Source organism: Myzus persicae, unplaced genomic scaffold (assembly GCF_001856785.1).
Source record: "Myzus persicae strain clone G006 unplaced genomic scaffold, MPER_G0061.0, whole genome shotgun sequence".
Taxonomy (NCBI): Eukaryota; Metazoa; Arthropoda; class Insecta; order Hemiptera; family Aphididae; genus Myzus; species Myzus persicae.
Window position 1 is genome coordinate 129165 of NW_019104099.1, and position 27315 is coordinate 156479.

Sequence of the window (27315 nt, forward strand, 5' to 3'; positions counted from 1 at the left end):
TAATGATTCGATTGTTGTCTTCAGAGAAATAATTTTTTTTTTTTGACGTTTAACCATTTGGTTTAGTAATTTAATTTTTTTGGTCTTAACAGAATTTTCATTCATTAATGACACAATTTGACGTTTAAGATATTGACGTTTTGGAGTATCTTTTTCTTCAACTTGAGCTGCTTCAACAATTGATTTTTTAAAATGTTCTACCTACATCAATAAATACAGCAATAAGTTACTCATTTGTTTTAGTTCTTATAATAATTATGTTGTATAACATGCCCATTCTAACTATCTTATTTCATTGAGTAAATCTTATTTACTTACTTGTTTCTTTTTTATAACAAAAGAAGATTAATTTTCTTTATCAATTGTGATATTTTTTGTCCTGTTATTATTGTCCAATATGGCTATACCAGTGACAGATATTTCCTTTGCAGTTACCTATTATAATTAATATATATTAATAATTAAGTTTTAACTATTTTTAAAACAATAGAAAAACAATATGAAATATCATAGGTGGGTACCTTAACATTTTCAATTTGAGGATTATTAATTTGACAGTTTAAAAGTGGTTCAATACATGATTCCTGAAATAATTATAAAAGAAAATAAACATTCCGTAAAAATTGTTTTAAAAACATTATAATTTCATTTTCATCCAAAAGTACAAATTTTACATGATACATAATTATGTTGAATACAACTTTGAAAAGTTACATAATATATAAATAGTTAAATAAAAGAATAATTAATTAATTACTTGTAATAAAGATACGGCAGTACTGGATGTATTTGGTTCTGGTAAAGTTGTTGCTGCAGTATTAGTGTCAATTGTGTACGTAGGATATATCTGTCTTGGCTAAATTATTAATAAAGCAAAATTAAATTTATCATAAAATGTATGTTTAAATAAAATTTCCCCATCTATTGTTTATACTTATACAGATTTTTTATAAAAATCAAAACAAGGTTTTTCAAAGTGTAAAGAACAAATAACTGCATTCTTCTTCACTTGACTTATTGCATACCACTTAGAGCCAAAATCCAACCAGTTTGTTCGTTGAGTTTCATCATTACGTATCCTTAATAAAACATAATATTTTCTATCAACGTAATCACTAGTCAGCCTTGGTACTTACCAGTGGCACAAATAGGAAAAATGTTTAGAGGGGTGCTCAAGCTTAAGAATTATTTAATTTGGGACTCAATTACAGCTCGTCCCGTCTACCATTTGTACTGCATTTCAGTACCTGTGGCGTTGGAATGCCGTCCCGTTTCTTCAATAATGTATATTTCATGACAATTCTTTTACTAAAAGATTGGGTATAATCTACTCAAAATTTTTATATACATTTACGAAAATCTTGGGTATAATCTACTCAAAATTTTTGTATACATTTACGAAAATCTTATCCACAATTAATTATTGTTGTAGAATCACTAATGTAATTATTATAATAATATTAGCACAATACATATAAATAAATGTCATTCATATTAAGATATTTGAACGGATGGGATCTACATTAATTGACCAATAAAATAATTAAGCTAAATAAATATGATAAACTAAAATGCATAAAATAGAATCCCTATTGTAATTATTATAATAACACCAATATATATATAAATGTTTTTTATTTTTAATTTATAGTTTATACAATCTGTACAACAAAAAGGGCGGGTAAGTGGATGTCGCTCTGCAGTAGAGAAGGTTATAAGATAGTCACTGTAATGGATTGTGTTAAATTTGAATCCAATGATATAATATCACTGTATAAGAAAAACGATTCTGAGCAATGATGGTCAGTCAGTCTATAATATCTTACTAAATGTATTTGATAATATAATTGAGAATAAATAGTATTTAATTTTAGTATTAGGCATAAAGGTATTTACTATAGTTGGTTAAATTCATTTTTCGCAAAAAAATTAAATTTTAAAATGCCATTGTTTGTGTACAAAATATAACAATATACTTTAAACGTTTCATATACCAACAAATAATATTTCTAAATTACAACAAAATAACTAATCTTTGTTCTTGGTTTTAATATGTAATTTCGTCCGAATTTGAAATTAAATTGTCTATAAAAAATAAATGTGTCTATATATTTTTTAGATTTTTTCGTTACAGTATGAATTATTTAAGAGAATCTTTGTTTTAAATTTTCAACTCATAGTTATAAAAACTAAACATTTTATAATTTTTTAATTCCAATGATTGATAATTTTCAAGATTTTGACTCGTACTTTAAATGCTTATAAAAAAAAATTGTGCATATGTATTTTTAACATTTTTCAACTTATATTGTAAAAATATATTAGAAAGCTTGTATTAAAAAATGATTAGGAAACACGAGAAACCCCAAGAACAGGTTATCAGGAGTTTATGACATTTAGTGAATCTAAATAAAGTTCTAATTTAAGTAATGAAGTTATCTATAAAAAATTACATAATAATGGACCTCTTCTTGAACATTTAACTGCCTCTCAATATCAAATTATCATAAAACATAATGTTAAAACAGGTTGCCACAAGTCTGGAAAACCTGGAAAAGTCAGGGAATTGATCTGCATTAAATTACATTTCTGGAATTTTTATCAATTTCCCATTTTAAAAACAACATTTTGTTAGGTACACAATATTTTGCTATCAATTTTCAAAAGTTTCTGTTCAATAATCTTAAGGTATGATTTTCAGTCACGGGCCACGGTTAGATTATATTATGAAGACTGATTTAAATAATATTCTGAAATTACTTTTGAGCAGATTTATTAAAACTGAAATTATGGTTGGTGATATTTCAAAACTCAATATAATGGACAAAGACAATTCTATTGGTGCTAAAAAAATTAATTTAGGATATATGACTCGTCAAGCGCTCAGATTAATCACTGCTACTGATAAAGAAATACTACTATTTAGAGTATATTGCTTAGTTATTCTTCAAACTATATGTTTAAAGCTTATGCTTAAGTTATTTATAATTTTTCTTATTTTAATGACCGATCAATAGAAATATATTTTTAATTATGTAATTTATTCGATTAGGTCACCGTTAAAATATAAATTGGTAAAAGGAATAAGCTTCTGTGACTCCCAAATCATAACTGCATCAATAAACATGGCCAATAATCGTTTGAAAATTACATTATCAATTTTTGTAGAAAATAACTGGTTGACAAGGTATTTAGCTGATCGAATTGAAAGCGAAATTACTGTGCTGTTTTCTAATTCATCATTTTTTGAAAGAGTTAAGGCTTATGTTAAAGGAGAAATTAGATTGGACCATTTTTGGTCAAATAATGGAGTCAAGTATGATTTATCTTCGGAACTTCTACGTTTTTTAAAAATGGTAAGAAGTTTCAAGAATCAACATTTGTGTATTTAAATCTGAATAGTCTAATGGCAATGTTAGTGTTGAGCGTGGCTTCTCTGCAAACAAAGACTGTCTCATTGAACATTTACATGAAGAATCACTTATCGCTCAGAGACATACGTGGGCAGCAATACAAAAGTATGGAGGGGTTGAAAAAGTTAATATTACAAAAAGAATGATTATGGATGTCAGAAATTCAAGATCATATTACAAGAAAGTTTTAGAAAATAAAAAACGAAAACAAAATGAAGCAAAAAAAGCAAATGAAAAAAGAAAGAAAGCTGGGGCTCTGTTGAAAGAACTTAACTAGAAAAAGATTCGTTTATTAGAAGACACTCAAAGTCAATTAAATATGTTAGAGGAAGAAATCCAATCACTAAGAAAATAGTATTTATATAATATATATTATAACTTGTTTCAAGTTATGTTTGATTATTATTATCTAAATTATTTTAATTAATTATTAAAGTTGTTGAGTTTGTTATAACATTTATTAACTAATTAACAAAAGAGATGCAATACATATTAAAAACGGTTTTAAACTAAAACTTATACTTAATAGTTATGTACTTGTGTGTTATATTTTACCAATGTATATTTTTATACCTAATGTGAAGTGCTGTATATGTTTGATCACAAAACACATAATTTAACCTATTAAGTACTTAATTTATGTATTGGGGTAAGATTTAAAAATGCTACTCTTACTATTATTGCAAATTTGAAAGTTGCTACTTATTAACAAATTTATAATGTCAAAAAAAATATTATATGTTGTGAAGTATTAAAAAAATATTTTGGGCATATTCTAATGAACTGATTTGAGATATTTTTTGTCTAGGCAGTGAAAGTTAATTTATATAAACTTGATTAATCCTGGAAAATGTAAAATAATGCCTGGAAAACCTGGAAAAGTCAGGGAATTTTTTAATTGAGGATCTGTGGCAAGTCTGTAAAATCAACACTAAATCTATCGGTGATAATTACATAGGATTTGAAGATGATAAAAAATTATTAATTTTTAAAGTTTTTAATACATGTCACAATTCAATTCGGTTAATGGTAGAAATGTATTTTTAGTAAGACAGTTTAAGCATGTTGAATATTATTTTTTAAAACCTATCAACAGCTTAAAATTGGGTATAGATTATATTAATAACTTATCTGAAGAATTCACCACTGTAGATATAGATCTCACAAACTTTTTAAAATATATTGTTTTATGTGATAGTGATAATAAAAATATTGCATTTCTTATTCTTCACTCTAATGATACTTTAAATGTTGCATTTATTATTTTTAGTTTAATAATATTGACTTATAACTATAATATTATTAATATGAAACTATTTAAATAAGTATACTATTTATATATGTATTATTTAACTATTTCAAATACCGTAAAATGGGGTGACTTCGGACATGCGGGGTGACTCCGGACAAAACCATATTTTTGTAGTTTTCTTATCATTTTGGATTACAAGTTTGATAAAAGTTGAAAACTGATACTCCACGTTCATATCTATTATTACCTCCATAGAAAATAATATTTATTAATAACATAATATTATCATACCATATAATATAGAGGTAAATACAAGATGATCTATTTTTAGATTTAAAAATTATCGAACTGATAACATCTGTAGAACAACAACAAATAAACATATTTGATTGCGGTTTTCGGCAATCGGCTCGCAAAATTATCAGCTATAATTTACGTGTGTTAAAATAGTTTATTTATTTATTCATACACTGTAGTGCTACATTCTTTAAATTTTTTCAAAACGCGGGGTGACTCCGGACAGGAAAATTACGATGCCCAGATCATACAAAAAAACGGTAGGTGGCCGTTCTTATCAGAATTACGATCATAATATACTTAAAAATGCAGTTAATGCCGTTCGTTACAAAAAAATGTCAATTCGACGTGCTTCTGAAGCGTTCGGAATACCAAAAAGTACATTATGTGACCATTTAAATACAAAAACAATTATAAGAAAGCCTGGTGGACAAACCATTTTAAGCACCGACGAGGAAAGTCGACTTGTAGAAGGGTTACTGAAATGTTCTGAGTGGGGCTTCCCCATGAAGTGCCGTGACATTCAGTTAGTTGTTAAATCGTATTTAGACAGATTGGGTAAAAGTTCAAATAATTGTAATAAATTCAATAATAATTTGCCTGGAAAAGATTGGGTTGAATTATTTTTGAAAAGAAATAAAACTCTCACACTACGATTTGGTGAAAATATTAAGCGTGTGAGAGCAGCTGTATCGACATCTGTTTTAAATGAATATTTTGATAACCTGAATGAAGTTTTAAAATATGTCCCTCCAGATAATATTTTCAATTATGACGAGACAAATTTTGTCGATGACCCAGGTAAAAAACTTGTTGTGGTAAGACGAGGTACCAAGCACCCAGAAGTTATAAAAGATACCTCCAAAACAAGTGTATCAGTTATGTTTTGTGTGTCGGCTGACGGAAAAATGCTACCACCCTACACAGTTTATAAGGCTAAACATATTTATCCAACGTGGATTGAAGGTGGTGTAGAAGGAGCAGGCTATAATCGGAACGATAGTGGGTGGTTTGATATGCCCATATTTGAGGATTGGTTTGTAACATGTTTTTTACCGGCTTGTCGTAATTTGGACGGACCTAAGGTTATAATTGGTGATAATTTAGCGAGTCATTTATCATTAGAAGTAATTCAACTTTGTGAAAAAAATAACATTCATTTTGTATTACTTCCCCCAAATGCAACACACTTGTGTCAACCACTCGACGTCGCTGTTTTTAGACCGATTAAAAGATGTTGGCGAAATACTTTAGATACTTGGAAAGTCAAAAACTCAGGAACAATACCTAAATCCGAATTTCCCAAACTACTTCGAAATACTTTAGAATCATTAAGTGAAACTATGCAAAACAATATTAAGTCAGGATTTAGTGCAACAGGTATCTACCCGTTCAATAAGCAAAAAGTTTTAAATAAAGTTCCGAGTCGATCTGAAAATAACGATGATGATTTATCGTCAAGGTCATGGACTGAAAAATTTGTTGATATTTTGTCCGATGTAAGAAATAAAAAAGGTACAGTAAAAAAATGTAGAGGAAAAAAAATCAATGTATCTGCAGGAAAAAGTGTAAGAATAGATGATATTAAAAAAAAAGACGAACTACATGATATTGATGACCTAGATGACCCCGACAGAGTTCGGGAAGAAAATTCAATTGATATTTATGCACCTTCTACCAGTGGGACACAAGGCAACGATTTCTCAAAAATAATTAACGAAGAAGATTGCATTGATCCAAATATTGTGATAAAAAAGGGTGATTTTATTATTGTTAAATATGAAACAAATAAACGAAATATTATGTATATTGGACAAGTGGAAATGGAAAAATCTCCATTGATATACGTGAATTTTTTGAGACAAAAAACAAGTGCACTAGAAGGGTCATATTTCGTTTTTCCACAAGTCAAAGATAAGAGTAATATCACAAAACTGCAAGTAGTACGAAAATTAGTGCCCACTAAAATAATGAAACGAGGACGTTTTATTTTTGACAATATTGATACAACTAATTTTCATTAAAAAAATAAAATAAATTTATAATTTACATACCTACCTAATATAACATTTGTTGATATTTTTATAAAAGTAAAAAATTTTTTTTTGTGAAGTTTTTCAAAATATTGAATAAAATACGTAGTATTTATGATAAAGTTATGTTTTTTTTTTTGTTTAATTCGTTACGTTTTTTTTAAAAATATCTATACTGTCCGAAGTCAACCATTGTAATTCTAACATCGGTTTTTAATGAAATTTAATACGTGTCCGAAGTCACCCCATTTTGCGGGTGACTCCGGACAGTGTTCAACTTTTAAAAAAAGTGTGAACTTTAAAGACTTTTATGATTATTCTTCTGCTATATGATTTCAACATACCTAAAGAATATTGCATATTTTTTTCATAATTTTAGAAACAATATATTGAGGTTAATTTTTGAAAAAAGGTTCAAATCTGTCCGGAGTCACCCCATTTTACGGTACCTATGTAATATGCAGGCCCGGATTCCAATGATCCTGACCCGGGCAACACCCGGTAGGCCGTTAAAAATTCGAAAGATTTGGGGCGTTTTGATGATATTTTGAATTAGGAGAAATATCTTATCCATAGTTTATTTTACATCAAAAGACAAACATGTGATTCTAAAATGTAAATATGTAATCTATGATAAAAATTGTTATCTTGATATAATGACAGCTATAAGCTAATAAAAAAACATTGGTTAGAGTAATCAGTATGGTCACCACGGCTTTAAATAGAAATAATATCTAGAGCCGTGATGGTCACTGTTATAGTTGTTTTATTTATCGTAATCTTTTGACTACGACCATCGATATATATATATAGTATATACATCTCGATAACTACAACTGTCAAAGTGACAAATAACAATATTATAATCAATAGTATAATCAGTTTTGTAAATTTTCCATTTTACAGTTATCGTTCTCGTGGTTTCAGCAGTATTGCCATTAGTATTTCAGGAATACGACGAATACGTTATTACTGTTACTGCTGCAATTTTAAGTTTTTATTGTTTTTAATTTTTTAATACATAATTTAAATTTGTTCTACAATGTCATTCCCTATTCCTACTAAAAAAACGTCCAGGTGGTGCTGAAAAAGGGTGTATTCCCAGTTCGCCGACACCCAATTCGCCGACACCCAGTTCGCCGACACCCAATTCGCCGACACCCAGTTTGCCGACACTCAATAGTTACAGTTTAGTTATAAAAAATATATAAATAATATAAAAAAATATAAAATAGTAAATTTATTACAGAATAAAAAATTTAAAAAAAATTAAATGGTAATATTACATTAGGTAGTCATTAGGTATCATATTATAGTAAAAATTATAAATAAAAAATAGTTATAAGAAAAAAAAAGTTATAAGCGGATATGATATTTTATGGTATCAATATATTCCATTAGAGAAATTTCATTTTCTTTTAACCTGAAATAGTGAAATATGATTATTTAAAATATAACATTGTTTTTAAAAGTCATAAAAGTATGTTCACCCGGTGTGTGTATATGATAGAAAAAAAAATATTACGTACTTTTCTTTAACATTTTTCAACTGTTCCTCGAGCTTACGAAATTTCAAACTTGGTTTAGGTTTGGGATTTCCCCTACTTTGCGATGAAATATCCAATTCAAAGTTCTGCTGTTGGTTTTTGATCTCGTTTATAAGTATATAAATATTGGGTCTGTGACGGTTAACAGCTCGATTTAAAGCTGCGTGCCATCCTTCCAAATGATTAATTGTTCGACTGCCTTCTGTTTCAAAATGATTCCACATTTTTCGGTGAAAGTGGCATACGTCATAATTTAAATAAGTATCAACAAAGTAATCCATGAGTTTTGTTAGATCTTTATAATCATATTTAATAATTAGTCTATTTTAATATTTTTATGTATTCAATATTCATTAATATTTTTTTCTTACTTTCATTATTTGGAGCTTGTGCGTGAATTGTGGTCCAACACTCGTCAATTGTATCTATAGGGACTAATGCTAATGCGCATATTCTACGGACAGTTAGTTTAACCTCGGCATTGTTTTTATATTCCTCAGATAGTCCTACGTTCTGTACCTTGCGCCATATAGATTGTCCAAAATGAAACAAACAGCCTTTTATTTTAGTTTGGTGCCCAAATAACTCCTTAATTGCCATAATCATTCCAATTTCAAAGTCAATTTGAAAACATTTAGGATTAAATATTAAATCAATTCTAATTGCGGCTTCTTTAATTAGATTAAACATTCGGTTGTACGTTGCGGAAGTCTTATTTGGTAAAAGTGCATACGCCTAAATAAGAAGGTTAAATATAATGTTTGTTAGCTATTGACTTAAAGTTTAAATATAATTACCATTGGTACCAAAATTCCTTGCACAAAACAATGTAACGTGTAAATTTGAAGAAATAACTTCGGAGCTGATTTAAAAGTACCGTCCATAAAAACAACTTCAGCTGTGCAGAGTCTTCTTAAGAAGCCTTCGGTACCGAATATAACTATTTTGTCATCATCTCCGTCTGATCCTAAGAATAATATTATAACACGTATATTATTTATTTATTATGTATATTATACTATTATACATAATTAATTATATCTTTATACCTAATAAAAAATCTCTTCCGTCATTAGTACAAAGCCATTCGCCATTAATTATTAAATCACGTAATTTGTTAGGTAATTTAGGAATAAGTTTCATTTTTTTACGGTATGATGAACTTCGAACACTATTTAATGTAGGGATAGAACTATATACTTCGTTTTGTGATGACCCTTGTAATCCTGAAGTTATAACAGATCTTCTCACTTCGTTAAAAGCTTGAGGAACTGGTTTTGTTGGATTAAGTGTAACAACATCCTATAACAAAAATATTCTTAGTTTTTAATTTTGTGAAACACTTCGAAAAATGTATTGTTAAGTCCAGGGTTTGAAATGTACTACAAGTAATTGCTTATAAAAATATGAATATTATTCATATGATAATATTTAATATAATTATTTACCTTTAATTTATTTCGGAAACCTCGTTCTGCCAATTCAAAACCATGTGTTCCGTGATTATGTGGCTTAGACGTAACTACTATGTTTGAATGTTTAACTATTGCACGACCGCCGCAATTATCCACACATTTATAATATTCGTTGTCTCCACGTTTTCGGTCTATTCTGTGAATATAATTGTTCACTACAAGTAAGTCCTGATTTTTTTCTGACTTAATTTTAAACCATTCCATAACGACGGAAAAATTAAAATAATATATATATATATATATATATATATAAAGAATAATTTTTTTTGCAGTACCTAACGCAATGAAATATAATCGCAAACTAAAATCTTAATCATTATTTGAAAACCACGCAGTGGACTTATATTATTATTATATATATATATATATTTATAATATATTGATGGATGTCAAAATTATCATGTGATAGATAACTATAATACTATCTTATACTCACCATCAAATAAGTTTACAGATATAATAACGTGCGATAGTCGAAAGGTACCTTATACACACGATAAAATAAATTTACAGCTTATGATAGTATTATAGTTTTATTGCAATACCGCCGTAGCATGTCGCCAATATCATTTGTTGTCGGCGAATTGGGCTATTTTTAAAAAATATTAAAAACTGGTTTTTTGATCAAAAAACCGGGTGTCGGCGAATTGGGTGTCGGCGAACTGGGCACAAACCCTGAAAAAGCACGTGATAAAAAAAAGAAACTGCTGCTTGAAAATGCGAAAATGTATGGTGACGTTCATGATATGTTTTCAAAAGCAATGGTATGAATTTACATTTATTTTAATAATTTCAGTTTTATATTTTTCATTCGTTAAATTTAATGTGAAATAATTCATTCTTAATTATTATTTTAGACCAAAGTTACTAATACTCCGAATATTCCGATACAGCAAAATATACAAATACAAGAAGAAGAAAAAGAAAAAGAAAAAGAGATATTGATTGAAAACACTTTATCAGAGGTATTGATTAAAAATTAATGTTTTTGTGTTATAGTTGGATATAATGTTGCTTTTTGTTATTTAATTTGTTTAATTGAAGGATGATGTTTATCCATGTTATAAATTAACAAATGAACATTTTTTATTTGTTAGATTAAAACAATGTAAATAAATCTTAAAATCTATAATATGTACTAAATTTCAGTTTCAAAGTAATTATTAAAATATTAGCTTTTACTTCAGTTATAAAAATTATTATTAAATTTAATAGTACAAATATTTCTATAAATGTTAGGTGTAAATAAGTTCCTAAATTATTAATTAAATAAATCTATAAATCTTTATGACAATTGTAAATTAATATAAACAATATTTAACCATTTTTCATTCACTTTATTTTATTTATATATACAAGTATTTATATTTATATTTTGTGTTTGTGTCATTTATATGCCTGTATGCCTGTATTATATGTCAATAAAATGTAACTTTATGTTTTCCTGTCTTTTTTATCAATAATATTTAAGTGCAATATCTAGTGATTCTTAATTATTATATTTTTGTGTTGCTTTTGTATTAAACTCAATGTCTGTGTACTGTGTTATGAGTTACTGTATTTTAAATTTGTGTGAGTCAGATATATTAATGTATGAAATTTAATTCTTTTAGATATTTTTATTTAACAGTCAATCCAAATTTTCAATATGATTATTTTACAATGACATGTATATTATATAAATTTTAAATTATCATCATAAATAAGAATGAAAAATATTTTTGAAATTATTTTTTATTTTGAATCATAATTTGTTTGAAACTTAAGAATAAAAAGGTAAAATTACAATACATGTTTATAGTGGTATTCTATAGAATTTTTTATATTAGGTAGTTTGTGTTTATTTAAAATAAAATTCTAACCTTAATAGTTCATACATTGTATTTTGTTTAAATTGATATAGTTATATTTATATAATTTCTATATTAATATTTTAATTTTAACTATGCAGGACTCTAATAGTGTCGAAGTTGCTAACAAGTTTAGACACACTACAACAAACAAAAGTTTAAGTAATGATGCCGATCACTCTATTTCCTATTAACATTCAGATAATCCAGAAGTAGTTGAACAAAATTCGATGGTCATCACTAGTTTCAAAAAACCAAATACCTTTGAATTAAAAATGTTTTTCAAAACTTACCCAGTTCAACCTTTTAATAATGTAATTGTAATTACTCAGGGGTCGATGCAATATTAGCAACCGACACCTTTCGTATTAATAAAATAATAACTAGTGGACTGTAAAAAAATATGTGTATATAACAATTAACAAACCACAAAATGTTTTGTATTAACACTCGGAACAATATAAATTATAAATTTTAATAAATTACTATAAGTGATCTTGTCGTCCCGTGCGACGAACAAGTACATTTATAAAGAACCACAAAAAAACGTTACTACAACAAAAAAAAACTACGCATATAAAAACCAATACAATGACGAAGACAAAAAAACAAGACATATCACACGACACACGCGATACGATAAAACCTAATCACAAGTAATTCACAACATAAACTAATCGTAACAGTATAATTAAATAATAATAACAATGATAAATAATTAAGCAATCAGCTGATATGCAAAATCGCGGACCTATACAATTACACATAATAAAAATAATAATAATAAACAAAAGGTAGATTGCCGCACATAATTGCCGCGACAGTAGTTTTTACCCATTACTTACATACTACCGAGTTAAAGATAATAACAACTATAAGCGTGAATGGTTAACTTATGAACATAGTAGAAAATTATTTTACTGTACTTTTTGTTTAGCTTTTTCAAAAAATTCTAACCGTTTTACTATTGGTTGTCAGTCAAATCCTCGACATTTATATCAGCGTCTTTGTGAACATGAAAAATCAGTTGATCAAAGTCAATGTATAGATTCATATTTACTATATTCAAAACAAAAAGATCTCTATAATATGTTTACAAAGGAAAAGCAAGCTGAGAAGTGTAAGAGAAGAGCTGTCTTAGATCGCATTATTGAAACAATAAAAATGATTGGTAAGAGAGGATTAAGTTAATCGTGGTGCTAAAAACGCTGTGGCAGCTTATACTTTCAACGATGCCACAATAGATCATGGAAATTTCTTAGAAGTTCTAATATTGGTATCAAAATTTGATCCTCTTTTAAAAGATCAAATAAATAATGCTGTTTTAAAAAGTTTGAAATTCCATAACAATAGCAAAGTGACTGGAAAAAAATCTTCGGGTCGTCCAGGCAGTCTAGTTCCATTATTATCAAAAACAACCGCAGATTACATTATAGAAGCAATATGACAATTAATGAGAAAATGTATTTCAGATGATATCAATGAAGCCCAGTTTTTTTCAATACAAATTGACTCGACGCAGGACATAAATGTTCATGATCAACTTTCTGTTATTATTCGATACGTAAATACTAATGTAAATGAACGATTACTAGGTTTTGTAAGATGCATTTCTGGAAAAGGAGAACATTTGTGCAAATTGGTTTGTGAACTTTTGACAAAATCTGGATTGGATTTAAACAAATGTGTGGGTAGTTCTACTGATGGCGCTGCAAATGTGCGTGGAGAATATAATGGATTTACTGCATGGTTAAAAAAGGAAGTTCCAGAACAAGTACGTGTGTTGTGCCATGCACATATTTTAACTTAGTAATGACAGATGTCGCCAAAATATGCATAGAATGTGTCTCTTTTTTTGGTTTATTAAGCTCTATTGCTGCTTTTGTTCGTGAGTCCTACTTGAGAATGAATAAATGGGAAACAACAAGTAAATACAAATTTATATCTATTATTGAAGAAACTAGGTGGTGGGCCAAAGACCGTTGTGTAAGTAAAATATTTGGGTCATTTCATAATCCTAAAGATGCACTCTTTGTTGACATTGTTCAAAGTTTAGATGAAATTTATAATACACCATATTTTACATCAGATGTTAGATTCAAGGCTAAAGTTTACGTCGATTCATTATTGAAATATGAAACAATTATACTAAGTCAAATTTTTTTACAAATATTTTCATCAACAACACCGCCATCTCTTTATTTACAGACAAAAGGATTGGCTATTTTTCAGGCTTACAAAATGGTTAAACAAACTACAAATACATTAAATGAACAATCTCGCAATTTTGAAAATATTTTAGAAGCATCAAACACTTTTACGGAATGGGCAAACATGACTTTTAATGATAGACATTTGGGTTTAAATATACCTCGAGAATTTACAGAACATAGAATTTCAAAAACAAAAAATAATGGCAGGAGAAATTAGTAGAGACGATCCAACAATAAACCAAGTATACAAATATCGTATTAACGTATTTAATGTGATTTATGATCAAATTATAAACAGCATAAAACAAAGATTTTCCGAACATGAAATATTTTCTAGTATTTCAATTTTAGATCCTTCTAATTTTGTTTCAACTCAAAATTTAAGCCATATCGATTTAGCAAAAAGACTTATCAAACTAACAAGTATTTTAAACAAATGAATATTTACCGATGAAATTAAAGATTTTGCTTCTAAATGGCCTAAAATTAAACAACTTGCTGATGATGATGACCAGGAAAAATTATTACAATATGATGATAATTATGAGGACAATGAAGAAAAAATTGATGAAAACAAAAATAAATGTAACGATTGTATTGTATGTTGTTTTAAAGTTGTACAAATCTACAATTTACATTCCATGGCATATTCAAGTTTATTTTTAGCGTATAAGTTGATTTTAACGCTGTCTTGCACTCAAGTACGTTGTGACTTGTTAAACGGTGTTTTCAAAGTTAAAGTACATACTAAATAGACTCAGAAATTGTTTATCGCAAGACAAAATGGATACATTTTTATTAATAAATATTGAGAAAGACATTTTACAAAACATCAAAAATGAATACGTCATAGATTCAATAGCTAATAAAAGTTGTTCATTAAAAAATTTACTAATTTGAAAATGATGTGACATAACATTTATTTTTATTTTTTGACATTTTACAGTAATATTGTTCAATAATAATTACCATAATAAACTATTAAAGTTTTACTTATGTTTTTTGTATAATATTATAATATAATACCTAGTGTTTAAATGTTTGATTTAAAATTAGAGAAAGAAATAGTAGTGCTTGTATTTACATTAGGGTCTATAAATTAAATCTTGTTATATACTAATAATATTTGATAGGTTAAGAAAAAAATTGTTTAGGAACTTGGGCCTTTCTAGGTGGACAGCCCGGTAAGTAATTTCTTCCCAATCCGGCGCTGGTAATATGAAATTATATTTTTGTTTATTGATAGAGAAATAAATATTAATTAATATGACAAGTTAGTACATGTGCATGGCCTCAAAACCAATTTGTCTGCAGCAAAATTGAACGAAAAACTAACTCAAATGCAATTGATTTTAATTATTTTAAAGCAAGGATTTAAAAAATAATATTGGTAAACTAAATAGTTGAGATCAGAGTTGGGCAAAAACAAATCAAAATAATGAATAAAAAATAAAAGCATGAATAACTAATTACTTTGTGAATAAAGAATAATATTTTATTTTAAATAGTTTTAGTTGTGAATAAAAAAAAAAAATTATTCTGAATAATTTAACTTGTGAATAAATCGATTATTCTGGATAAATTAACTAAATAAATTGTGAATAATAATAACAATAATTATGAAAAAAATAGAAATAATAATAAAAATATATAGAAAATATTTTTAATTTTCATTCTGCAATTGATAATTTAAATTTGATTTTAATACAACTTTATACTCAAATAAATCATCTGATAATCTATTTGACATTGGTAAATTTGTCATAGTCGCAAAAGAGAAAAGTCTCTCTACTGGAGCTGAAGATGCCACAGGAGTATTGTACCGAAGAAAAATATTTTTCACAGTAGGATGCGAGTTTAAACTTTCAAGACGTTGACGTGGATCCTCAAAATATTTTAATACCTTAAACATACATTTAAAACCCTAGTTAGAAATGTTAGAATAATTTTTCAACTAAAACATTTAATTTCATATATATATACTTCAATCTCAGCAGACATGGATGTATCTGTTCTGTCATTTTGTATTGCTGGACCAAAGTCATAAAAATCATTCTGATCTTCAATTTCAACATTTTCTTCACTAGTTCGTGTTATAGATTCAGCTGTTATTGCTTTTTTAAAAATTGATAAAAGTTTATCACGTAAAGATGACGTAGGAATACAAATTAACCACTTATTTTTGAACTTGGGGTGAGAAAAAGCGGCAATAGCTGCATTCTCAGCTTCAACTGTATTACAACTTAAAATTTTAGAAAATCTTTTTTCTATGCTATCTAGAAGACTTTTTCGAATTAATTTACAATAAATCAATTGTTCACTGTTAATAACCATTAATTTTCGTTGCAAGCATAACAGAGTGGAAAAAACCATACCATAAAATACACTTTTATCTCCTTGCAATATGTCCAGTGCTTGTGATAAAGGCTTAACACAAAATAAAAATTCCTCAATGTAACTATGGTCAGAAACAGTAAATGTACACTGCTTTAAATTAAGTGCTTTAGTAAGTTCACTAGATTTTTCTTTTATTTTTTGAATTTGAGTTAACGAGTCAAATAGTGAATTCCATCTAGTCTCACCTGGTCTTGATAGGGTATGTCCTAAAATTGACTGAATTATCTCTGCTGATTTTGGTCGACTTGCCGCATTCCATAACATATTACACTTTTGCATGACTCTAGAATGTATTTCAAGGAGATGTGGCGATGATATAATGGTTTTCATTATATCACTGGTAGCACAAAGGCTCAATGTATGAGCACAACATCGAATATGCCTAGAAAGAATAAAGTAAGGTTCATTTTCTAAATCTTAACTTTGAAAACTATGAACACTTGAATCGCTATCGCTTTCGTCAGTATCATTACTATCACTCAATTTTCTAAAATGTGTCATTATTACAACAAATACATCAAATGCTTTAACCATATTACTGCCATTATCTGTAACCGTTGCTATTACCTATGACCAAAAAAAAATGTTCAAGTTCATTAAATTAAACCAGATAATTATTATCATTATTAAGTTAAGCCACAATAATCAAAAAATCAATAAAAATACATTTTTTACAATTTTTATTAAGGGGGCTCCAGCGTAATTAAAATCGGACATTCTGAAGTCTGTGTAATTTACTACCGCTTATTGGTCTAAAACGCATGAAAAATACGTGTGGTGCGATCCCCTTAATGAAATTGTTTATTATTTAGCAAAAAATACGTCATAGAATGATAAAAATAAATCGCAAAAAAATCATGTCTGATAAACTATAGAAAAGTTCTATATAAATAATTCATACCTTAAGGTATCGTTTGTGTGCAATAGTCCAAAAACTATTAAAACTATTAACTATATTATATACCATTTACCTTAGTCACGTCCAAATTGTACTTGTAGTATATATTATGTAATATTTTTGCGATTCTATCGTGTGTATGAGCACCTCTAAAACGGCGACATGCTAGGCTAGCTGATTTTCGCTCTAACGAGTCTTCATCAATCCAGTGAACGGTTACACCCATAAAACTTCTTCTTTTTGCAGACCACACATCAGCTGTTGTGCATAAGTAATTTACTTTTTCGAATGTACTTTTTAATTTTTCAATGTTTGTATTAAAACGAGTTTCGATTTTTCTACTAAGGCTCCGGCGACTCATTAAAGTTAAACTATTATTTTTAAGAATTCCAGATGTAATAAACATTTTTTTTAAAAATGGATTTTCTACTGTACTGAGAGGTGCCATTGAATGAATAATATAATTAGTTACATCTTCGTCAAATTGATTTTGAGAGTATTTTGTTTTATTCTTACAGTTCGTATTATTGGGATGTTCATATTTTTCTTTTTTTCGTGCGTCATTTATATAATTTTCATATTCATCTAAAACTGTACTATCATGCTTCCTCTTTAAATGTGATTTAAAATTTGACGATGACAATTTAGATCCTTTAATGTTTACATTTTTTGGCTGACATTTAACACAAATTGCTATCACATTTTTAGAGTCAGACGAAATCAGTTTAAAAAAAGTTCCATCAAGTATAGTGGCCGTTTTTATCGACTTTGATGACTGCTGTTCATCTTGGGAAATAGTTTGAGATGAACTTGACCCACTTTCATCATTATAAACTTCAACAGTGTCACTGCCACTCGTAATACTCAAATCATTCATAACTGTATTCATTTTACACACTTACAGAAAAATGAAAATAACTACTGTCGATATCAAACGTCGATAGTGTATTAAATACAATTTCAGCACTTGTAAATTATAATATAGCTACATCAAATTATATCAGACTTTATTTTAATCTAATTACAAATGTTACTAAAGCAGTAAAACCCAATGTGCGGGTAAATACTAAATAACATGTCGATGTCGAGGACAAATAGTACAATATATGTAAAGATAAAAATATTATTTATGATTTTTGGTTTTGACATTTTCGATAGCAGATAATAATCTAATATACCAATACAAATGAAACACACCGGTTTCAATTTTTAATCAAGTTGGAATTTCAACAAATCATTTGAGATAAGGTCGACAATAAAGAATAATGGATAACGAATAATTGAAATGAATAAAAAAATCTAGAATAATCAAATGAAAAATAAATGAATAAAGAATAATATTTTATTCGAATAATGCCCAACTCTGGTTGAGATTGAACATTTTAAACAAATAGTTCTATTTTAGTTTGAAGTGTATTTTAGAATCTCTGATATTGGCAAAAGCATTTGCAGACGAGGCAACTATCATTAGTGATTTATCAGGTGATGATGATAAATCAAAAAGAAAACTACTTGCAAAGAAAAAGATTCAGTCCTTTTCTGATTGTCCTGAATATCCAGGTAAATATATAACTATTTAATTGTATAAGTATATACATTATTAGTTTAATAAAATTAATCATGAATTTAGAATCTGAAGATGAAGCTTTTAATGAAACCTTAAATTTGAAAAGATCAGCAGCAGCAGGTTGGTCACCATCGCCAAAAAAACAAGGGTATAATTTATTTAAATTGTATATAATTTATTTAGTTCTTACCATAATTTATAATAGTAATGGTCTTATTTTTATCACCATGAATATCTATAATATATAACTTATTTAGTTATGAAAATCTTATATTTATTTTTTTGGTAGGTTTATAAAATCAGTGGTGATGATGATAATAATGAAAATAATTATACAGCTGGTAGTAACAACAACGACAATCCCAATTCACTAAGATTGGCTGAAATCAAACATAGTAAATATAATTTTAATTTACAAATTATAATTTGTTAACACTCAATTGTATTTAGCAAATAACAAAAGTCCACAATTAATAATTGCAACACCGCCAGCGTCTAGATCATTGGTAGTAACTTCAGAAGGTCTTATTACACCAACTGAACTTGGTTAGTTTTCTTTAATGTGTAGATTATGCTGTTAATATTCACCTTATTTGTACTTTTATTTAGCTTGTTATTTATATCCTTTTCATTAATAATTATATTTTTCTTATTTATCACGAATAAGTAAAGATTTTCAAAAAGAAGTTACTCTGAATACTCTGTCTTTCATAAAACACGAATTAAAAAGAATTGTAAATAACCAAAGAGATCTTACTCAAAGATTTGATGTAATGGAAAGTATTTTAGAAAAAATGGAGTCATCGTCTGACTTGTCTGATTCTATAATTAAGTCTTCTACATCTACACCAATAACAGACGTTACGGGTAGTTATTCATTACCCCTAGATAACTTACAAGACCTTAAAATATTTGAAGAACGAATTTCTGAAGATGGTACATTCCGCATTAATTTAGTAAGGAATTATATTATAACTTTCAATTCCAAAATAAAAATAAATTAAAAATTATTCAATTTTTATGCATTTCTATAATATAGGTTAGTCAACTATCCTATTTAGGCTATAAACATGCCAAGGCAGTGGTTAAAAGGCTCATGGGTATATTATTTAAAGACGAATTGCTTAAAGACTTTTCACGCAGGAAAAAAAGGAAAAAAGAAATTTTCAACCTTGACAACTTGTTCAGTTATATTTGGTAAGATTATGTATACATTATTAAAATGTTAACATTTTATAATATTATAATGATAACCTATGTTACCAGAGAAAAATAATTAATTCAACACTACATTAACTACTACTATAAGCTCCCCAAAATTTCTTTAATTAAGTTTTTAATTTTTTTAATTTTGCATAATATATATATTTATAGTAGGTATAGTTATATATTGTGGCCCAGTAATACTGACGGCTAATTTGGTGTCATAGTTACAAAGCATAATTATACCACGCCAGCTATAATTGCTAGCGAAAAAACTATTTTCATTTTAAATTCTTTTATGAGAAAAAAATATCTTTATACTTTATAAAGTTATGATCTGTAGTTATTTATACTGTTGTGGGGCTTGGCATCTCCGCATACATAATATAATATTATGACAATGTAATATAGAATAGATTAACCTATTACGGCCTTGGACTCCGTGTATGTGGTTGGCATTAATATTATGGCAATGTAGTATAGAATATGTACTATCTGCCCTATCTATGTAATAAATAACTGGACAGGTGCACGATTAGAAATCATAGACACGAGTCGCTATTCTAAGAATCGGCAACAACAACCGAAAACACACACACACACACAAGCTGCACGCGCCGCTACAATCAAAGGAGCCGCCACCACTTATAAGGGAGCCCGTGGGACAGCCTGGGCAGATGTATCATAGCCACGGAGACCTGAGCAACTTCTCGTCACACGCGCACACGCTATTGTACTATTACTATATTTTCTGCTGAGTAAACATAATTCTATAGTTCAATTTGGTACTTGTTGATTTGTCTCTAAAGCTTACGGCTTTTGGAGCCTTTGAGATTACGCACACAACAATACCAAGGCTCGCATCCACTTATCATTATGAAGTTAAAATGTATTAAGTCGACTAACTTTTTAAAAGTGTTTTTGATGTATTTATATGGTTTAAATACATGTTACAATCGTAATATATTTTTAATAACTAATACTCACTATTATGGTTTTTCAGATGCTGTCAAAACTCAAGCAAAATTTAAACAAGTCTCACAAAGTTAATTGGAAGACATAATCAAATATATTCTTGCTCAAGCACCATTAAATATCAAGAGGCAAATTGAAAAAAAGAACTTGCATTAGTTTACTAAATAAATAGTTTAAAAAACATTGTTATAATACATATAATTTTTATGTATATGATACTTGAAATAACGTTTTCATACATTTTTAAAAAAAGTTTAAACATCAAAGTAGATGTAGAAGATATTTTAGACTTTTGATTTTTTCTCAGTGTACTCATAATTTAGTAATTAAAATTAAAAAATACTTAAAATATTTTTATCGTCTTATTTGTGGTTAATTTTATACATTTATATTATATTCAGTGACAAAAATCCTCGCTTTTAGGGGGGCCAAACTTAAAAAATTTACCAGTCGACGATTTTTTTGAGTTATTCATACAATATATTATAGTATCAATTAATGTAATTGTATAAGTAAATAATGTATATCAGCTACACAGATCCAAAAGACACAACACATACACATACACAACTAAGTTTTTTATTTTATTTATTTTTTATGGTGGAGGGGCATTACTCAAGGAAATTTGCGCCACTGAATTGTAATATTATATTATTTTGAATCCCTCTCATATGTTCATAATATGAATATGATAATATTTCACAATAGGATATATTATTATGTATATATTTAAAATAATACAATATTAAGTAAAAATTGTATGTACATTTATGTTTGATTAAATTGTATTTATATGTTTGATTAAATTGTATTTATATAATTCATATGAAATATGAAAAAAATTACCATTAAATATTTATTTTCAATATTTATGAAAACTTACCGAAACGGTTCAAACAATATTTAATAGTCATTATAAATATTTAATAATTTATCATCAACGAAAATTAAATATTTATTAATAATTGATATTTATTTTCAAATATTTTTTTAATTTTAAATAAATATATATGCGTGTGGGATATTATGTTTGGAGATCGATCTTTACAAAAATCAATACACTGCTTTCAGTAACAAGTACCTAACATTTTATTGAAGCATGTCATACAAAAAATAAGTAATATTATAAAGTAGTGCCTACAGTACGCTGAAAGTCGGCCTTATATTATGGGTACCAAGCTAGTCAAACCTAACCAAGCTGTCCATTAGCTTATAGAACTTTTTTTTCATGTTCCATCAATACATGCGAGCCGAACTGATTTTACAAGGCTTGGCCTCCTTAATTTATAAGTCTATGTTTTTTATACACAACATCAATTAATTTCATTATTCAAAATTCAACACGATTTTCTGAAAAAAAAAAAAAATAATCGAACATTTTACAATTGATAAGGTGACATGAGTCGATAAGTGATAAGGAAAAATTGACAATATCACTGAACCACGATGAAGAAAACTATATACAGGTATAATCATAGACATAATAGGTTTGTTCGTTTTGAAAAAAAAGTGTGCACTAATTAGTGTAGTATGATGGAAAAGTGTAAGGGGTGTGATTAGAAATCTGTTTTCAAAACAAAAGTTTTTGGTGTAGATTAATCAGCTGATAATTTTTATCAATTTTAATAACTGATAATAATTTATTTCCATTGATTGTATAATAATTGATCAATTAATTAAATTAATAAATAATTATTTTTTTTGTAGGTATTATTATTAACAAAAAAATCAGGCGATGGAGTTGTGTGACTCTTCGTCTTCCGATGAGAAAATATTGTTAGAACTGTGGGATCCTATCAAAATCCCAGCAGCTGTATATGTAAACGATGACGACGATGATGGTAAGCAATGTACAATGATTTATGGTCCTGTTTAGGGTTTGAGCTATACTATGTATTTAATCTGTCTGAATAAATATGATCTCTTTGAATACTCTCTATAGATGTAGAAGATATAATTAACGTTATGCATCCAGTCATTAACGGAATTCAAAGGATTGATCGGGTTAAAATTACTAATTATCTTGAAATAGTTTCTATCTACAGCGACAAAGACTTTCTCATGCATTTTAGATTCAATAGAGATGCAGCCAATAAACTTAACAATGTTTTTAAGATGTCAAGTTTTTATATATGTTTAAAAGGTATAATTAATTATAAGATGATGCACAATAGTTTTTGACTGATTCTTAATGTTATGTATGCATGTGCCATGTATGTATGTATTCATATATATTTACATTCACAGGGCCTGCAGGTAGAATTCCATTGAGTCCAGAGAAACACATGTTAACATTCTTATGGTTTATTGGCCACCAAAACTCCAGTTATAGAGACGTTGCAGATCGATTTGGTATAACATTAAGTGCATTGTTTGATGCTCGTGTTGCTAACTTTCTTATTTCCATTGCACCTGCTGTTATTAAATACCCAAATTCTAATGAAAAAAAGCAAACATCTGAATATTTTTTTCGGACCAAAATATTTCCGAAAGTAATTGGTAAGTATCAATACCTGTTGAGTAGGATTGGCGTATTGGGAAGTTTGGAATTTTTTCACTTGTTTCAAAATAAACCTTAGAAGTTTAATATTTTATTAACAAATAATTTAAAAAATGTTTACATATTTAAATATTTGTAGTCTTTACATTGTTTTATTAGTTTTGAACTTTTAAAATAAACAATTCAAAAATTGTGTAAAAAGAACATTTTCCTCCCACTTTGCTATTGGCCATGTATATTATATTTTATATAGTTATTTTAAACAATTGTGACATTCTCTAAAATGTAGGTAGTCTCGTATAACATGTAAGCACTGATTTGTTAAATGTATAATAATTTATTCCATAGGGGCTATTGACGGAACACATATAAGAATTGATAGGCCTGAAGTAGATCTTGATTCCTAATTGAATCGCAAACAGTACCATTCTATTCAGTTACAGGGTCTTGTCAATGAAAATAAAAAATGTATAGATGTATTTATTGGATACCCTGGCTCAGTGCACGATGCCAGAGTATTTAAAGAGTCTGCATTATTTCAATCATTACCAGATTTGTGTTCAGGTAAAATTAGATTTTAAATTAGGAATTTAAAAAAAAAAATGAAATACTATTAAAATTAATTGGTAACTAATTTTTGTGGCTGGTGATTACTATATTTTGGGTGATAGTGCATATCCATTACGAAAAGAAGTAATGGTCCCATGCAAGAATAATGGGCACCTAACAAGAAACCAAAAAGATGTATTAATAATGTAAAACTTAGTGGCTCTGTTGTGGAACATGCTTTTGGAGAACTGAAACAAAGGTTTCGACAACTTAACTTCCTAAAATTACGAACAATTGAACGAATAGTGAAAGTAATCCATGCCTGCTGCGTTTTACATAATTTATCTAATTCAAATGATATATCAATGTTTGAAGATCCATTAGATGAAGATTCTGTATTACAAGATACTGAAGATCAAGGTGATGAAGATAATACTGAAATTGTTCACAATGATTGGTATGTGAAACATCTAAGAGATGATTTATGTAATCAAATTTCAAATGGACCTATTTAATTAATTCACACAAAATATAAATACAATATAATAAAGAAATATTCAATGTCAAATTGTACGATTGGTAAAAAATAAATACATTTTGTATCTTGTAATATTATTTATTTTTGGACAATATAATAATTATTATATAATTGTTATTTTTAATATGAAAAAAAAAAGAATAAACAAGATGTAGACCATAAATAACAAATTCATATTATAAATTTTCTATGAACAAAAACAGTAGAAAATATTATAATTTACATTTAAAATTAAAATTTTTAAATACTATGTATGTTAAGATCTTTAAACATTACAATTAATAATAATAAATGAGTTTTAAGTATTAACCAAACAAATAAACTTTTTATGTAAACAAAAACAATACAATTTAAATTCACACCTAAATGCCTAATCAGACTTTTTAAGTTCAAAATAATTCAACTTAACTGTATTGTTGCGGGCCTTGACGCTCTAGGCACCCTATTCGCTATAATTAATATAGAATATATTGACCTTAAAGTTATTACGGTCTTGAACACCGTATATGTAATTAAAATATTATAATGATTAAATATTAATTAAATATTATAATGATGAATATGTACTATCTGCACCTATCCATGTAATAAAACACTGGACAGGTACACGACTAGAAATCGTGGACACGATTCGCAATTCTAAGAATCGCTAATCGCTAATCTAAGAATTGGCAACAACAACCGAAAACACGAACACATACAAACTGCACGTGCCGCTACATCAAAGGAGCCGCCACCACTTATAAGGGAGCCCGTGGGACAGCCTGGGCAGATGTATCATAGCCACGGAGACCTGAGCAACTTCTCGTCACACGCGCACACGCTATTGTACTATTACTATATTTTCTGCTGAATAAACATAATTCTATAGTTCAATTTGGTACTTGTTGATTTGTCTCTAAAGCTTACGGCTTTTGGAGCCTTTGAGATTACGCACATAACATTTCTGGTGTACAAAATTCTAACGGAGATGCGGCTTTTGGAGCCTTTGAGATTACGCACATAACATTTCTGGTGTACAAAATTCTAACGTAGATGCATTAAGTAGAATGTATACAATCGAAGAAATAAAAAATGACTCGTATGAACAGTACCTAGAAAAAGTAGAAACACAATTAATTACAAACAATAACGTGAGGGAGGTGATAGGAACATTAATTGACGCCCCAACAGAGTATCATATAGTATCAGAAATAGAGAGACAATATAATTTCAGAGTAGGAATAAATTACGAACTAAAACAGGCGTTTAGTAATAATTCATTAATACCGTCTAGCAAGGTAATAGGCGATACACCATATTTTATACATAATGATAGGTACATAGTATTTCTGGTTACGAAAAACAGAGATCAACAGAGGGCAACGTACGAAAGCATGTATATAGCGCTCGTAAATCTAAAACAATTATGTGAAGAACAGAATTTAAATAAATTAGCCATGAAAAAGTTAGGTAAACGTGATGAACTTGAGTGGAGTAAAATTAGGTCAATGTTAAGGTACATATTTCGCGGAACAGATATAGAAATTATGATATGTACAAGTATAAAATATACGGAGGAAGAAAAAGAAACTATATTAAAACAATTCCATGATTCTAAACTGGGAGGACACCTAGGCATAAATAAAACTATTAAACGTATACAGGCACAATTTAAATGGAAGGGAATGAAAAATGACGTTAAAAAGTATGTAAAAAACTGTACATCATGTCAAGTTAATAAAGTAACAAATAGACATGTTAAACAGCCAATGGCAATAACATCTACGAGTTCAAATGCATTCGAAAAAATATTCCTAGACATAGTCGGACCACTACCTACGACACTATCCAATAACATTTACATATTAACAATGCAGGACGATCTTACAAAATATACGTTAGGGGTACCAATACCCAATCATCAGGCAAATACTGTTGCTGAGGCGTTCGTAATACATTTCGTATGTGTACACGGTTTACCAGAAACAATATTAACAGACCAAGGTACTGATTTCCTTAGTAAGACATTTACTGAAGTTTGTAAATTATTAAAGATCAATAAGGTTAAAACAAGCCCATTTCATCCGGAATCAAATGGACAGCTTGAACGTGTACATCGCACTTTAGCCGAATATTTAAGACACTATGTAGATAAAAATTTAAATAATTGGGATCATTTGTTACCATATGCATTCTTTGTGTATAATACAACTATACACACCGCGACTAATTTTCAACCATACGCACTACTTTACGGACGTACGTTAGAAGTACCAATAAAATTAAAATCTGAACCAGAACCGCGATACAATTATGACGATTACATTTATGACTTAAAACAAAATATGCAACAATCACATAAAATAGCAAGGGAAAAACTAATAGAACGCAAAATAAAAAGTAAAAAGGTATATGATAAGAAGGAGCACCCTATAGATATACAAGTAAAAGATTTAATACTTTTAAAGGATAAGACACAGAAAAATAAACTTAATTCTTTATGGTTAGGACCATACGAAGTTATTGAAGTAATAAGTAATGAAAATATTATAATACAGCGTGGGCGTAGAGCTGTTACTGTTCATAAAAACAATGTTAAAAAATACTATAATAACGAAACAGAAAA

General features: G+C 28.0%; 2 protein-coding genes across 2 annotated transcripts; one reads left to right on the top strand and one right to left on the bottom strand.

Annotated features, from left to right (window-relative positions):
- The first annotated feature begins 5297 nt into the window (after positions 1–5297).
- LOC111038724 lies at positions 5298–8189 on the top strand. The gene is made up of 3 exons (XM_022321949.1): positions 5298–5622; positions 5719–6461; positions 8073–8189. Exons 1-3 carry the CDS (start codon positions 5298–5300, stop codon positions 8187–8189), a joined length of 1185 nt encoding a protein of 394 aa, XP_022177641.1.
- Positions 8190–8305: 116 nt separating this feature from the next.
- On the bottom strand, positions 8306–10476 carry LOC111038730. The gene is made up of 6 exons (XM_022321956.1): positions 9991–10476; positions 9592–9844; positions 9340–9509; positions 8914–9277; positions 8525–8837; positions 8306–8418 (listed from the first exon to the last, which is right to left on the bottom strand). The coding sequence occupies exons 1-6, from the start codon at positions 10219–10221 to the stop codon at positions 8352–8354; spliced, it is 1398 nt and encodes a 465-aa protein (XP_022177648.1). The 5' UTR covers positions 10222–10476; the 3' UTR covers positions 8306–8351.
- Positions 10477–27315: the final 16839 nt, after the last annotated feature.